The 16,228-nt window shown below is 46.2% G+C and overlaps 1 protein-coding gene across 1 annotated transcript; it reads left to right on the plus strand.

The window, feature by feature from the left end:
• The first annotated feature begins 4,313 nt into the window (after window positions 1-4,313).
• LOC127926401 (uncharacterized protein DDB_G0287625-like) lies at window positions 4,314-8,097 on the plus strand. The gene is made up of 2 exons (XM_052511790.1): window positions 4,314-6,336; window positions 8,057-8,097. Exons 1-2 carry the CDS (start codon window positions 4,314-4,316, stop codon window positions 8,095-8,097), a joined length of 2,064 nt encoding a protein of 687 aa, XP_052367750.1.
• The last annotated feature ends 8,131 nt before the right edge of the window (window positions 8,098-16,228 follow it).

The following is a 16,228-nucleotide window of genomic DNA, read 5'->3' on the forward strand; positions in this document are numbered from 1 at the left end:
TACAGAAGGACCACCAGTACACAGTCTGAGCTACAGAAGGACCACCAGTACACAGTCTGAGCTACAGAAGGACCACCAGTACACAGTCTGAGCTACAGAAGGACCACCAGCACACAGTCTGAGCTACAGAAGGACCACCAGCACACAGTCTGAGCTACAGAAGGACCACCAGCACACAGTCTGAGCTACAGAAGGACCACCAGCACACAGTCTGAGCTACAGAAGGACCACCAGCACACAGTCTGAGCTACAGAAGGACCACCAGTACACAGTCTGAGCTACAGAAGGACCACCAGTACACAGTCTGAGCTACAGAAGGACCACCAGTACACAGTCTGAGCTACAGAAGGACCACCAGTACACAGTCTGCACACCCTCTGAAATAGTATAATAATAATATAATAATAATAATATAATAATATATGCCATTTAGCATGCTCTACCAACTGAGCTACAGAAGGACCACCAGCACACAGTCTGAGCTACAGAAGGACCACCAGCACACAGTCTGAGCTACAGAAGGACCACCAGCACACAGTCTGAGCTACAGAAGGACCACCAGCGCACAGTCTGAGCTACAGAAGGACCACCAGCACACAGTCTGAGCTACAGAAGGACCACCAGCACACAGTCTGAGCTACAGAAGGACCACCAGCACACAGTCTGAGCTACAGAAGGACCACCAGTACACAGTCTGAGCTACAGAAGGGACCACCAGTACACAGTCTGAGCTACAGAAGGACCACCAGTACACAGTCTGAGCTACAGAAGGACCACCAGTACACAGTCTGAACACCCTCTGAAATAGTATAATAATAATATAATAATAATAATATAATAATATATGCCATTTAGCATGCTCTACCAACTGAGCTACAGAAGGACCACCAGCACACAGTCTGAGCTACAGAAGGACCACCAGCACACAGTCTGAGCTACAGAAGGACCACCAGCACACAGTCTGAGCTACAGAAGGACCACCAGCACACAGTCTGAGCTACAGAAGGACCACCAGCACACAGTCTGAGCTACAGAAGGACCACCAGTACACAGTCTGAGCTACAGAAGGACCACCAGTACACAGTCTGAGCTACAGAAGGACCACCAGTACACAGTCTGAGCTACAGAAGGACCACCAGTACACAGTCTGAGCTACAGAAGGACCACCAGCACACAGTCTGAGCTACAGAAGGACCACCAGCACACAGTCTGAGCTACAGAAGGACCACCAGCACACAGTCTGAGCTACAGAAGGACCACCAGTACACAGTCTGAGCTACAGAAGGACCACCAGCACACAGTCTGAGCTACAGAAGGACCACCAGTACACAGTCTGCACACCCTCTGAAACAGACACAAGATAAGATATACATTTACTATACTATATACTAGATATAAGATAAGATATACATTTACTATACTATATACTAGATATAAGATAAGATATACATTTACTATACTATATACTAGATATAAGATAAGATGTACATTTACTATACTATATACTAGATATAAGATAAGATATACATTTACTATACTATATACTAGATATAATTTAAGATATACATTTACTATACTATATACTAGATATAAGATAAGATATACATTTACTATACTATATACTAGATATAAGATAAGATATACATTTACTATACTATATACTAGATATAAGATAAGATATACATTTACTATACTATATACTAGATATAAGATAAGATATACATTTCGTAGAAAGGATAATGGACCTAAATATGTTCTAATGATATAATGTTTGAGATCTAACAACCACCAGAATAATAGCTAGATAGTATAGGTAGCTAGATAATAATAGCGAGATAGTCAGGGGGAATTGAAAAATCCATGAATTTAACAATGTTGATTTTGTAGTTAAGTCTGAGCAAAAGGACAAAGCCAAAGCAAAATGCATATAAAACTGCAACATATCTCAGCTCCAGGACAAAATGTGTAGAAAACTGCAACAGATTACAGGCCTCTCTCGTCTTTTTAAGTGGGAGAACTTGCACAATTAGTGGCTGACTAAATACTTTTTTGCCCCACTGTATATGCCTTAGCTGCACACACACACACACACACACACACACACACACACACACACACACACACACACACACACACACACACACGCAAACACGCAAACACGCAAACACACACACACACACACTACACACACACACACACACTACACACACACACACACACACACACACACACACACACACACACACTACACACACACACACACACACACACACACACACACACACACACACACACACACACACACACACACACACACACACACACACACACACACACACACACTGCATGTGGTCAAGGTTACCTTCCCATGGGGTTTAATCAATCAACAAAATCAATTGTCACCGTTCACCAATCAGAGCCGTGTCCTAATCAATACATTCACCCGATCCAGTCCACCGTGTTTAAGAACTGGCCAGTAGAATGGCGACAGCGATGACGACGGAAAACCAAACAACCTCTCATCAGCGACAGTCATTTTAAAACAACACTGCTGTCTCTCTACTGGTTGATCAGAGCCACAGGGGACAGACAACACATCATTGGGTAATGCATGAATGTCTGCTGTCTCTCTACTGGTTGATCAGAGCCACAGGGGACAGACAACACATCATTGGGTAATGCATGAATGTCTGCTGTCTCTCTACTGGTTGATCAGAGCCACAGGGGACAGACAACACATCATTGGGTAATGCATGAATGTCTGCTGTCTCTCTCTACTGGTTGATCAGAGCCACAGGGGACAGACAACACATCATTGGGTAATGCATGAATGTCTGCTGTCTCTCTACTGGTTGATCAGAGCCACAGGGGACAGACAACACATCATTGGGTAATGCATGAATGTCTGCTGTCTCTCTACTGGTTGATCAGAGCCACAGGGGACAGACAACACATCATTGGGTAATGCATGAATGTCTGCTGTCTCTCTACTGGTTGATCAGAGCCACAGGGGACAGACAACACATCATTGGGTAATGCATGAATGTCTGCTGTCTCTCTACTGGTTGATCAGAGCCACAGGGGACAACACATCATTGGGTAATGCATGAATGTCTGCTGTCTCTCTACTGGTTGATCAGAGCCACAGGGGACAACACATCATTGGGTAATGCATGAATGTCTGCTGTCTCTCTACTGGTTGATCAGAGCCACAGGGGACAACACATCATTGGGTAATGCATGAATGTCTGCTGTCTCTCTACTGGTTGATCAGAGCCACAGGGGACAACACATCATTGGGTAATGCATGAATGTCTGCTGTCTCTCTACTGGTTGATCAGAGCCACAGGGGACAACACATCATTGGGTAATGCATGAATGGATCTTTGATCAGTAATCTACTTCCTGTTCCTGTATATATATATATATATATTAGATGAACTTCACTTCAGCCTGGACATCAAATTCCACTGATGACCCTGGTCTAAAGTAGTGCACGCCTACCCTATAGACACTGGTCTAAAGTAGTGCACTACTACCCTATAGACCCTGGTCTAAAGTAGTGCACGCCTACCCTATAGACACTGGTCTAAAGTAGTGCACTACTACCCTATAGACCCTGGTCTAAAGTAGTGCACTACTACCCTATAGACCCTGGTCTAAAGTAGTGCACTACTACCCTATAGACGCTGGTCTAAAGTAGTGCACAACTACCCTATAGACCCTGGTCTAAAGTAGTGCACAACTACCCTATAGACCCTGGTCTAAAGTAGTGCACTACTACCCTATAGACCCTGGTCTAAAGTAGTGCCCTACTACCCTATAGACCCTGGTCTAAAGTAGTGCACTACTACCCTATAGACCCTGGTCTAAAGTAGTGCACTACTACCCTATAGACCCTGGTCTAAAGTAGTGCACGCCTACCCTATAGACACTGGTCTAAAGTAGTGCACTACTACCCTATAGACCCTGGTCTAAAGTAGTGCACTACTACCCTAGAGACCCTGGTCTAAAGTAGTGCACTACTATCCTATAGACCCTGGTCTAAAGTAGTGCACTACTACCCTATAGACCCTGGTCTAAAGTAGTGCACTACTACCCTATAGACCCTGGTCTAAAGTAGTGCACTACTACCCTATAGACCCTGGTGTAAAGTAGTGCACTACTACCCTATAGACCCTGGTCTAAAGTAGTGCACTACTACTACTAGAGTGCTGGAGCCAATTAAACAGGAAATGAATTCAACAAGCCACTCTGACCCTTGACCTTAGGGCCTACACTGAACCAGCAGCCTGGAGAAACACTAACTGGGAATGTGTACCTTATGTAGCGCATTACGTAGACAAGACAACACTAGGGACAACACCAGGAACAACACCAGGGACAACACTAGGGACAACACCAGGAACAACACCAGGGACAACACTAGGGACAACACTAGGGACAACACCAAGGACAACACTAGGGACAACACTAGGGACAACACTAGGGACAACACTAGGGACAACACCAGGAACAACACTAGGGACAACACTAGGGACAACACTAGAGACAACACCAGGAACAACACTAGGGACAACACTAGGGACAACACTAGGGACAACACTAGGGACAACACTAGGGACAACACTAGGGACAACACTAGGGACAACACTAGGGACAACACTAGAGACAACACTAGGGACAACACTAGGGACAACACTAGGGACAACACTAGGGACAACACTAGGGACAACACTAGGGACAACACCAAGGACAACACTAGGGACAACACTAGGGACAACACTAGGGACAACACTAGAGACAACACTAGGGACAACACTAGGGACAACACTAGGGACAACACCAGGGACAACACCAGCGACAACACTAGGGACAACACTAGGGACAACACTAGGGACAACACTAGGGACAACACCAAGGACAACACTAGGGACAACACTAGGGACAACACTAGGGACAACACTAGGGACAACACCAGGAACAACACTAGGGACAACACTAGGGACAACACTAGGGACAACACTAGGGACAACACTAGGGACAACACCAAGGACAACACTAGGGACAACACTAGGGACAACACTAGGGACAACACTAGAGACAACACTAGGGACAACACTAGGGACAACACTAGGGACAACACCAGGGACAACACCAGCGACAACACTAGGGACAACACTAGGGACAACACCAAGGACAACACTAGGGACAACACTAGGGACAACACTAGGGACAACACTAGGGACAACACCAAGGACAACACTAGGGACAACACCAGGAACAACACTAGGGACAACACTAGGGACAACACTAGGGACAACACTAGGGACAACACTAGGGACAACACCAAGGACAACACTAGGGACAACACTAGGGACAACACTAGGGACAACACTAGAGACAACACTAGGGACAACACTAGGGACAACACTAGGGACAACACTAGGGACAACACTAGGGACAATACTAGGGACAACACTAGGGACAAGACAACACCAAGACAACCCCAGGGACAACACCAAGACAACACTAGGGACAACACCAAGGACAACACTAGGGACAACACTAGGGACAACACTAGGGACAACACTAGGGACAACACTAGGGACAACACCAAGGACAACACTAGGGACAACACTAGGGACAACACTAGGGACAACACTAGAGACAACACTAGGGACAACACTAGGGACAACACTAGGGACAACACTAGGGACAACACTAGGGACAATACTAGGGACAACACTAGGGACAAGACAACACCAAGACAACCCCAGGGACACGACAACACCAGGGAAAACACCAAGACAACACCAGGGACAACACCAGGGACACGACAACACCAGGGACACGACAACACCAAGACAACACCAGGGACAAGACAACACCAGGGACAACACCAGGGACAACACCAGGGACAAGACAACACCAGGGACAACACCAGGGACAAGACAACACCAGGGACAAGACCACACCAGGGACAACACCAGGGACAAGACAACACCAGGGACAAGACAACACCAGGGACAAGACCAGGGACCCCCTCATCTGTCACAGAGACAACCAGCTCCTCCTTAACACCAGGGACCCCCTCATCTGTCACAGAGATAACCAGCTCCTCCTTAACGCCAGGGACCCCCTCAACTGTCACAGAGACAACCAGCTCCTCCATAAAACCAGAGACCCCCTCATCTGTCACAGAGATAACCAGCTCCTCCTTAACACCAGGGACCCCCTCATCTGTCACAGAGATAACCAGCTCCTCCTTAACGCCAGGGACCCCCTCATCTGTCACAGAGATAACCAGCTCCTCCTTAACACCAAGGATCTGTCGTGAGGAGGAAAGAGTTTTAAGAAGATGTTTACATACAGTAGTGCAGAGATTACTCCTAATAATTTTTTATTTATTTCTCTCTCTCACCCTGTCACTCTCTATCTCTCTCTCTCTCTCTGTTACGCTCTCTCTCTCTCTCTCTCTCTCTCTCTCTCTCTCTCTCTCTCTCTCTCTCTCTCTCTCTCTCTCTCTCTCTCTCTCTCTCTCTCTCTCTCTCTCTTTCTCTCTGTCACTCTCTCTATGTCACTATCTCTCTCTATGTCACTCTCTCTCTCTCTGTTACTATCTCTCTCTATGTCACTCTCTCTCTCCTCTCTGTTACTCTCTCTCTCTATGTCTCTATCTCTGTCCTTCTCTCTCTCTCTCTCTCTGTCTCTCTCTATGTCTCTCTCTCTGTCCTCTCTCTCTCTCTCTCTCTCTCTCTCTCTCTCTCTCTCTCTCTCTCTCTCTCTCTCTCTCTCTCCCTCTCTCTCTCTCTCTCTTTCTCTCTCTCTGTCACTCTCTCTCTCTCTGTTACCATCTCTCTCTATGTCACTCTCTCTCTCTCTGTTACTCTCTCTCTCTATGTCTCTCTCTCTCTCTCTGTTACTCTCTCTCTCTATGTCTCTCTCTCTGTCCTTCTCTCTCTCTCTCTGTCACTCTCTCTCTCTCTCTCTCTCTCTCTCTCTCTCTCTCTCTCTCTCTCTCTCTCTCTCTCTCTCCATCTTTCCCGGCCCAGAGTTTTACACCACAAAGGAACACTGGAAGCTGTTGTTGTGGTACAATGTGTGTGGATGGAGACAGGGAAAGGCTCCTTTTAGTCATTTTTATGGTCACGTTATTCACCATGACCTCACACACAGGCATGTGCACACACACACACACACACACACACACACACACACACACACACACACACACACACACACACACACACACACACACACACACACACACACACACACACACACACACACACACACACACACACACACACACACACACACACACACAGCTTTTAACCTTGATCATCAACATCATGATTTTTATCATGACATCATGATTTATTAAAACTCGACCACTCAGACTGTCATCCAGGTGTATTCACCTCAGTCATTCCAGAACGTTCCGACCACTCCGACTGTCATCCAGGTGTATTCACCTCAGTCATTCCAGAACGCGTTCGACCACTCCGACTGTCATCCAGGTGTATTCACCTCAGTCATTCCAGAACGTTCCGACCACTCCGACTGTTATCCAGGTGTATTCACCTCAGTCATTCCAGAACGTTCCGACCACTCCGACTGTCATCCAGGTGTATTCACCTCAGTCATTCCAGAACGTTCCGACCACTCCGACTGTCATCCAGGTGTATTCACCTCAGTCATTCCAGAACGTTCCGACCACTCCGACTGTCATCCAGGTGTATTCACCTCAGTCATTCCAGAACGTTCCGACCACTCCGACTGTTATCCAGGTGTATTCACCTCAGTCATTCCAGAACGTTCCGACCACTCCGACTGTTATCCAGGTGTATTCACCTCAGTCATTCCAGAACGTTCCGACCATTCCGACTGTTATCCAGGTGTATTCACCTCAGTCATTCCAGAACGTTCCGGCCACTCCGACTGTCATCCAGGTGTATTCACCTCAGTCATTCCAGAACGTTCCCAGTGTCCACCGAGCACATTCCCTGGTTCCTGATCTATAAATATAAAGCTTTATCTGCGACCATGACAGGGACACGGGACTCCAGTTACCACCCAGGGGTCTCCAGATAGACGCTCTGAGTGTGACTTCAGTCACAGCAGACTAGAGGTCTTATCTAAACCCATGGTACCACTCACTAAGGGGTGTGCTGTCGACTATGCATGTACATTTAAAGACGTATTTACGTTGGCATATAAGGGCTAAGAGTTTTACCTGACCACAAGCCTCATCATAACCCCACCCTGTATCATATCTTATCATAACCCCACCCTGTATCATATCTTATCATAACCCCACCCTGTATCATATCTTATCATAACCCCACCCTGTATCATATCTTATCATAACCCCACCCTGTACTGTAGCTTATCATAACACCACCCTGCATCATAACTTATCATAACCCCACCCTGTATCATAGCTTATCATAACCCCACCCTGTATCGTAGCTTATGATAACCCCACCCTGTATCATAGCTAATCATAACCCCACCCTGTATCATAGCTAATCATAACCCCACCCTGTATCATATCTTATCATAACCCCACCCTGTATCATAGCTAATCATAACCCCACCCTGTATCATATCTTATCATAACCCACCCTGTATCATTACATTTACATTACATTTAAGTCATTTAGCAGACGCTCTTATCCAGAGCGACTTACAAATTGGTGCATACACCTTATGACAACCAGTGGAACAGCCACTTGCATCTAAATCTTGTTGGGGGAGAAGGATTACCTACCCTTACTTACCCTATCCTAGGTATTCCTTGAAGAGGTGGGGTTTCAGGTGTCTCCGGAAGGTGGTGATTGACTCCGCTGTCCTGGCGTCGTGAGGGAGTTTGTTCCACCATTGGGGGCCAGAGCAGCGAACAGTTTTGACTGGGCTGAGCGGGGAACTGTACTTCCTCAGTGGTAGGGAGGCGAGCAGGCCAGAGGTGGATGAACGCAGTGCCCTTGTTTGGGTGTAGGGCCTGATCAGAGCCTGGAGGTACTGAGGTGCCGTTCCCCTCACAGCTCCGTAGGCGAGCACCATGGTCTTGTAGCGGATGCGAGCTTCAACTGGAAGCCAGTGGAGAGAGCGGAGGAGCGGGGTGACGTGAGAGAACTTGGGAAGGTTGAACACCAGACGGGCTGCGGCGTTCTGGATGAGTTGTAGGGGTTTAATGGCACAGGCAGGGAGCCCAGCCAACAGCGAGTTGCAGTAATCAAGACGGGAGATGACAAGTGCCTGGATTAGGACCTGCGCCGCTTCCTGTGTGAGGCAGGGTCGTACTCTGCGGATGTTGTAGAGCATGAACCTACAGGAACGGGACACCGCCTTGATGTTAGTTGAGAACGCCAGGGTGTTGTCCAGGATCACGCCAAGGTTCTTAGCGCTCTGGGAGGAGGACACAATGGAGTTGTCAACCGTGATGGCGAGATCATGGAACGGGCAGTCCTTCCCCCGGGAGGAAGAGGAGCTCCGTCTTGCTGAGGTTCAGCTTGAGGTGGTGATCCGTCATCCACACTGATATGTCTGCCAGACATGCAGAGATGCGATTCGCCACCTGGTCATCAGAAGGGGAAAGGAGAAGATTAATTGTGTGTCGTCTGCATAGCAATGATAGGAGAGACCATGTGAGGTTATGACAGAGCCAAGTGACTTGGTGTATAGCGAGAATAAGAGAGGGCCTAGAACAGAGCCCTGGGGGACACCAGTGGTGAGAGCGCGTGGTGAGGAGACAGATTCTCGCCACGCCACCTGGTAGGAGCGACCTGTCAGGTAGGACGCAATCCAAGCGTGGGCCGCGCCGGGAGATGCCCAACTCGGAGAGGGTGGAGAGGAGGATCTGATGGTTCACAGTATCGAAGGCAGCCGATAGGTCTAGAAGGATGAGAGCAGAGGAGAGAGAGTTAGCTTTAGCAGTGCGGAGCGCTCCGTGATACAGAGAAGAGCAGTCTCAGTTGAATGACTAGTCTTGAAACCTGACTGATTTGGATCAAGAAGGTCATTCTGAGAGAGATAGCGGTAGAGCTGGCCAAGGACGGCACGCTCAAGAGTTTTGGAGAGAAAAGAGAGAAGGGATACTGGTCTGTAGTTGTTGACATCGGAGGGATCGAGTGTAGGTTTTTTCAGAAGGGGTGCAACTCTCGCTCTCTTGAAGACGGGAGGGACGAGCCAGCGGTCAGGGATGAGTTGATGAGCGAGGTGAGGTAAGGGAGAAGGTCTCCGGAAATGGTCTGGAGAAGAGAGGAGGGGATAGGGTCAAGCGGGCAGGTTGTTGGGCGGCCGGCCGTCACAAGACGCGAGATTTCATCTGGAGAGAGAGGGGAGAAAGAGGTCAGAGCATAGGGTAGGGCAGTGTGAGCAGAACCAGCGGTGTCGTTTGACTTAGCAAACGAGGATCGGATGTCATCGACCTTCTTTTCAAAATGGTTGACGAAGTCATCTGCAGAGAGGGAGGAGGGAGGGGGGAGGATTCAGGAGGGAGGAGAAGGTGGCAAAGAGCTTCCTAGGGTTAGAGGCAGATGCTTGGAACTTAGAGTGGTAGAAAGTGGCTTTAGCAGCAGAGACAGAGGAGGAAAATGTAGAGAGGAGGGAGTGAAAGGATGCCAGGTCCGCAGGGAGGCGGGAGTTTTCCTCCATTTCCGCTCGGCTGCCCGGAGCCCTGTATCATAGCTTATCATAACCCCACCCTGTACTGTAGTTTACCATAACCCCACCCTGTATCATAGTTTATCATAACCCCACCCTGTATCATATCTTATCATAACCCCACCCTGTATCATAGCTTATCATAACCCCACCCTGTATCATAGCTTATGATAACCCCACCCTGTACTGTAGTTTATCATAACCCCACCCTGTATCATAGCTTATCATAACCCCACCCTGTATCATATCTTATCATAACCCCACCCTGTATCATAGCTTATCATAACCCCACCCTGTATCATAGCTTATCATAACCCCACCCTGTATCATATCTTATCATAACCCCACCCTGTATCATATCTTATCATAACCCCACCCTGTATCATATCTTATCATAACCCCACCCTGTATCATAGCTTATCATAACCCCACCCTGTATCATAGCTTATCATAACCCCACCCTGTATCATAGTTTATCATAACCCCACCCTGTATCATATCTTATCATAACCCCACCCTGTATCATAGCTTATCATAACCCCACCCTGTATCATAGCTTATCATAACCCCACCCTGTACTGTAGTTTATCATAACCCCACCCTGTATCATAGCTTATCATAACCCCACCCTGTATCATAGCTTATCATAACCCCACCCTGTATCATAGCTTATCATAACCCCACCCTGTATCATATCTTATCATAACCCCCACCCTGTATCATATCTTATCATAACCCCACCCTGTATCATATCTTATCATAACCCCACCCTGTATCATAGCTTATCATAACCCCACCCTGTATCATATCTTATCATAACCCCACCCTGTATCATAGCTTATCATAACCCCACCCTGTATCATATCTTATCATAACCCCACCCTGTATCATAGTTTATCATAACCCCACCCTGTATCATATCTTATCATAACCCCACCCTGTATCATATCTTATCATAACCCCACCCTGTATCATAGCTTATCATAACCCCACCCTGTACTGTAGCTTATCATAACCCCACCCTGTATCATAACTTATCATAACCCCACCCTGTATCATATCTTATCATAACCCCACCCTGTATCATATCTTATCATAACCCCACCCTGTATCATAGCTTATCATAACCCCACCCTGTATCATAGCTTATCATAACCCCACCCTGTATCATAGCTTATCATAACCCCACCCTGTATCATAGCTTATCATAACCCCACCCTGTATCATATCTTATCATAACCCCACCCTGTATCATAGCTTATCATAACCCCCCACCCTGTATCGTAGCTTATGATAACCCCACCCTGTACTGTAGTTTATCATAACCCCACCCTGTATCATAGTTTATCATAACCCCACCCTGTATCATATCTTATCATAACCCCACCCTGTATCATAGTTTATCATAACCCCACCCTGTATCGTAGCTTATGATAACCCCACCCTGTATCATAGCTTATCATAACCCCACCCTGTATCATAGCTTATCATAACCCCACCCTGTATCATAGCTTATCATAACCCCACCCTGTATCATATCTTATCATAACCCCACCCTGTATCATAGCTTATCATAACCCCACCCTGTATCATATCTTATCATAACCCCACCCTGTATCATAGCTTATCATAACCCACCCTGTATCATATCTTATCATAACCCCACCCTGTATCATAGTTTATCATAACCCCACCCTGTATCATAGCTAATCATAACCCCACCCTGTATCATATCTTATCATAACCCCACCCTGTATCATAGCTTATCATAACCCCACCCTGTACTGTAGCTTATCATAACCCCACCCTGTATCATAGCTTATCATAACCCCACCCTGTATCATAGCTTATCATAACCCCACCCTGTACTGTGGCTTATCATAACCCCACCCTGTATCATATCTTATCATAACCCCACCCTGTATCGTAGCTTATCATAACCCCACCCTGTATCATATCTTATCATAACCCCACCCTGTATCATATCTTATCATAACCCCACCCTGTACCATAGTTTATCATAACCCCACCCTGTATCATATCTTATCATAACCCCACCCTGTATCATAGCTAATCATAACCCCACCCTGTATCATATCTTATCATAACCCCACCCTGTACTGTAGCTTATCATAACCCCACCCTGTATCATATCTTATCATAACCCCACCCTGTATCATATCTTATCATAACCCCACCCTGTACTGTAGCTTATCATAACCCCACCCTGTATCATAGCTTATCATAACCCCACCCTGTATCATAGCTTATCATAACCCCACCCTGTATCATAGTTTATCATAACCCCACCCTGTATCATAGTTTATCATAACCCCACCCTGTATCATATCTTATCATAACCCCACCCTGCATCATAGCTTATCATAACCCCACCCTGTATCATAGTTTATCATAACCCCACCCTGTATCATATCTTATCATAACCCCACCCTGTATCATAGTTTATCATAACCCCACCCTGTATCATAGTTTATCATAACCCCACCCTGTATCATAGCTTATCATAAAGCCACCCTGTATCATATCTTATCATAACCCCACCCTGTATCATATCTTATCATAACCCCACCCTGTATCATATCTTATCATAACCCCACCCTGTATCATATCTTATCATAACCCCACCCTGTATCATATCTTATCATAACCCCACCCTGTATCATATCTTATCATAAAGCCACCCTGTATCATATCTTATCATAACCCCACCCTGTATCATATCTTATCATAACCCCACCCTGTATCATAGTTTATCATAACCCCACCCTGTATCATATCTTATCATAACCCCACCCTGTACTGTAGCTTATCATAACCCCACCCTGTACTGTAGCTTATCATAACCCCACCCTGTATCATATCTTATCATAACCCCACCCTGTATCATATCTTATCATAACCCCACCCTGTACTGTAGCTTATCATAACCCCACCCTGTATCATATCTTATCATAACCCCACCCTGTACCATAGTTTATCATAACCCCACCCTGGATCATATCTTATCATAACCCCACCCAGTATCATAGCTAATCATAACCCCACCCTGTATCATATCTTATCATAACCCCACCCTGTACTGTAGCTTATCATAACCCCACCCTGTATCATATCTTATCATAACCCCACCCTGTATCATATCTTATCATAACCCCACCCTGTACTGTAGCTTATCATAACCCCACCCTGTATCATAGCTTATCATAACCCCACCCTGTATCATATCTTATCATAACCCCACCCTGTACCATAGTTTATCATAACCCCACCCTGTATCATATCTTATCATAACCCCACCCTGTATCATAGTTTATCATAACCCCACCCTGTATCATATCTTATCATAACCCCACCCTGTATAATAGCTTATCATAACCCCACCCTGTATCATAGCTTATCATAACGCCACCCTATATCATAGCTTATCATAACCCCACCCTGTATCATGGCTTATCATAAAGCCACCCTGTATCATATCTTATCATAACCCCACCCTGTATCATAGTTTATCATAACCCCACCCTGTATCATATCTTATCATAACCCCACCCTGTATCATATCTTATCATAACCCCACCCTGTATCATATCTTATCATAACCCCACCTTGTATCATAGCTTATCATAACGCCACCCTGTATCATAGTTTATCATAACCCCACCCTGTACTGTAGCTTTTCAAACCCCTTGGCCTCTTTGGCCTGAATGCCAAGTGTCACGTCTGGTGGAAACGTGGCACCATCCCTACGGTGAAGCATGGTGGTGGCAGCATCATGCTGTGGGGATGTCTATCAGTGGCTGGGACTGGGAAACTAGTCAGCATCGAGGGAAGTTTCTTCAAGTGCAGTCGCAAAAACCATCAAGCGCTATGATGAAACTGTCTCTCATGAGGACCGCCACAGGAAGACCCAGAGTTACCTCTGCTGCAGAGGATAAGTTCATTAGAGTTAACTGTCTCTCATGAGGACCGCCACAGGAAAGGAAGACCCAGAGTTACCTCTGCTGCAGAGAATGAGTTCATTAGATTTAACTGTCTCTCATGAGGACCGCCACAGGAAAGGAAGACCCAGAGTTACCTCTGCTGCAGAGGATAAGTTCATTAGAGTTAACTGCACCTCAGACTGCAGCCCAAATGAATGCTTCACAGAGTTCAAGTAACAGACACATCTCAACATCAACTGTTCAGAGGAGACTGAGGGAATCAGGCCTTCATGGTTGAATTGCTGCAAAAAAATCACTACTAACGGACACCAATGAGAAGAGACATGCTTGGGTCAAGAAACACGAGCAATGGACATTAGACCGGTGAAAATCTGTCCTTTGGTCTGATGAGTCCAAATTTGACATTTTTGGTTCCGACCGCCGTGTCTTTGTGAGACGCAGAGTAGATGAACGGATGATCTCCGCATGTGTGACTCCCACCGTGAAGCATGGAGGAGGAGGTGTGATGGTGTCGGGGGAATTTTTGACCAAGAAGGAGAGTGATGGAGTCCTGCATCAAATGATCTGACCTCCACAATCACCCGACCTCAACCCAATTGAGATGGGTTGAGTTGGACCGCAGAGTGAAGGAAAAGCAGCTAACAAGTGCTCAGCATATGTGGGAACTCCTTCAAGACTGTTGGAAAAGCATTCCTGGGGACTCTGGTTGAGAGAATGCCAAGAGTTTGCAAAGCTGTCATCAAGGCAAAGAGTGGCTACTTTGAAGAATCTCAAACACTTGAATTGTATTTAGTTGTAGTCATGAACTGGTTACCTATTAGTACAAACATAGTGTAACGACCCTGGGTTTATAGGCGCGGAAATCGACTCTGCCGCTCGAGCCTGCTTTTACGGCACAGTCGATAGCGCTCCGGACCTCGGGTTCAAAGGTCGAGGGTTTGAGACCTGCTTCCTGCTGTTTTATTACAATAGTTATGTTTTCGGGTTACTACATATTTATTCACTTGTTTTCTGGATAACTTCTAAATGACCCACAATGCACTATTTCTCAACATCATATGGAGGATCTACTCTGTGCTAACTGAGTTTGTATGCTCGCTCGGTAGCTAGCTCAAGTTGGCTAACGTTAGCCACAATTCATGATATTCGCTCATTTTGTTGCTGTGTTATCTAGTGGGAACCCGTTAGGGTCGGCAGGGCACCCTAGTGGTTATAGCGTTGGACTAGTAACCGGAAGGTTGTGAGTTCAAACCCCCGAGCTGACAAGGTACAAATCTGTCGTTCTGCCCCTGAACAGGCAGGTAACCCGCTGTTCCCAGGCCGTCATTGAAAATAAGAATGTGTTCTTAACTGACTTGCCTGGTTAAATAAAGGTAAAATTAAAAATGGTGCCTTCTTTCTGTGTGCTCCAAACGAAAGAGAAAATCACTCTTTAATTCTGTAGTACCTCGTCTGTTCTCCTTGATTGTTTTGTGAACATTTCGGCGTTGTTCTTTGTGAAGTTTAGTCCTCCCATATCACATCAGAAAATTAGAAAAAAACATTTTCCGACGTCTTTCGATTTTACGATAATAACTAAAAATATTAAAAACATT

Source organism: Oncorhynchus keta, unplaced genomic scaffold, assembly GCF_023373465.1.
Source record: "Oncorhynchus keta strain PuntledgeMale-10-30-2019 unplaced genomic scaffold, Oket_V2 Un_contig_7532_pilon_pilon, whole genome shotgun sequence".
Taxonomy (NCBI): Eukaryota; Metazoa; Chordata; class Actinopteri; order Salmoniformes; family Salmonidae; genus Oncorhynchus; species Oncorhynchus keta.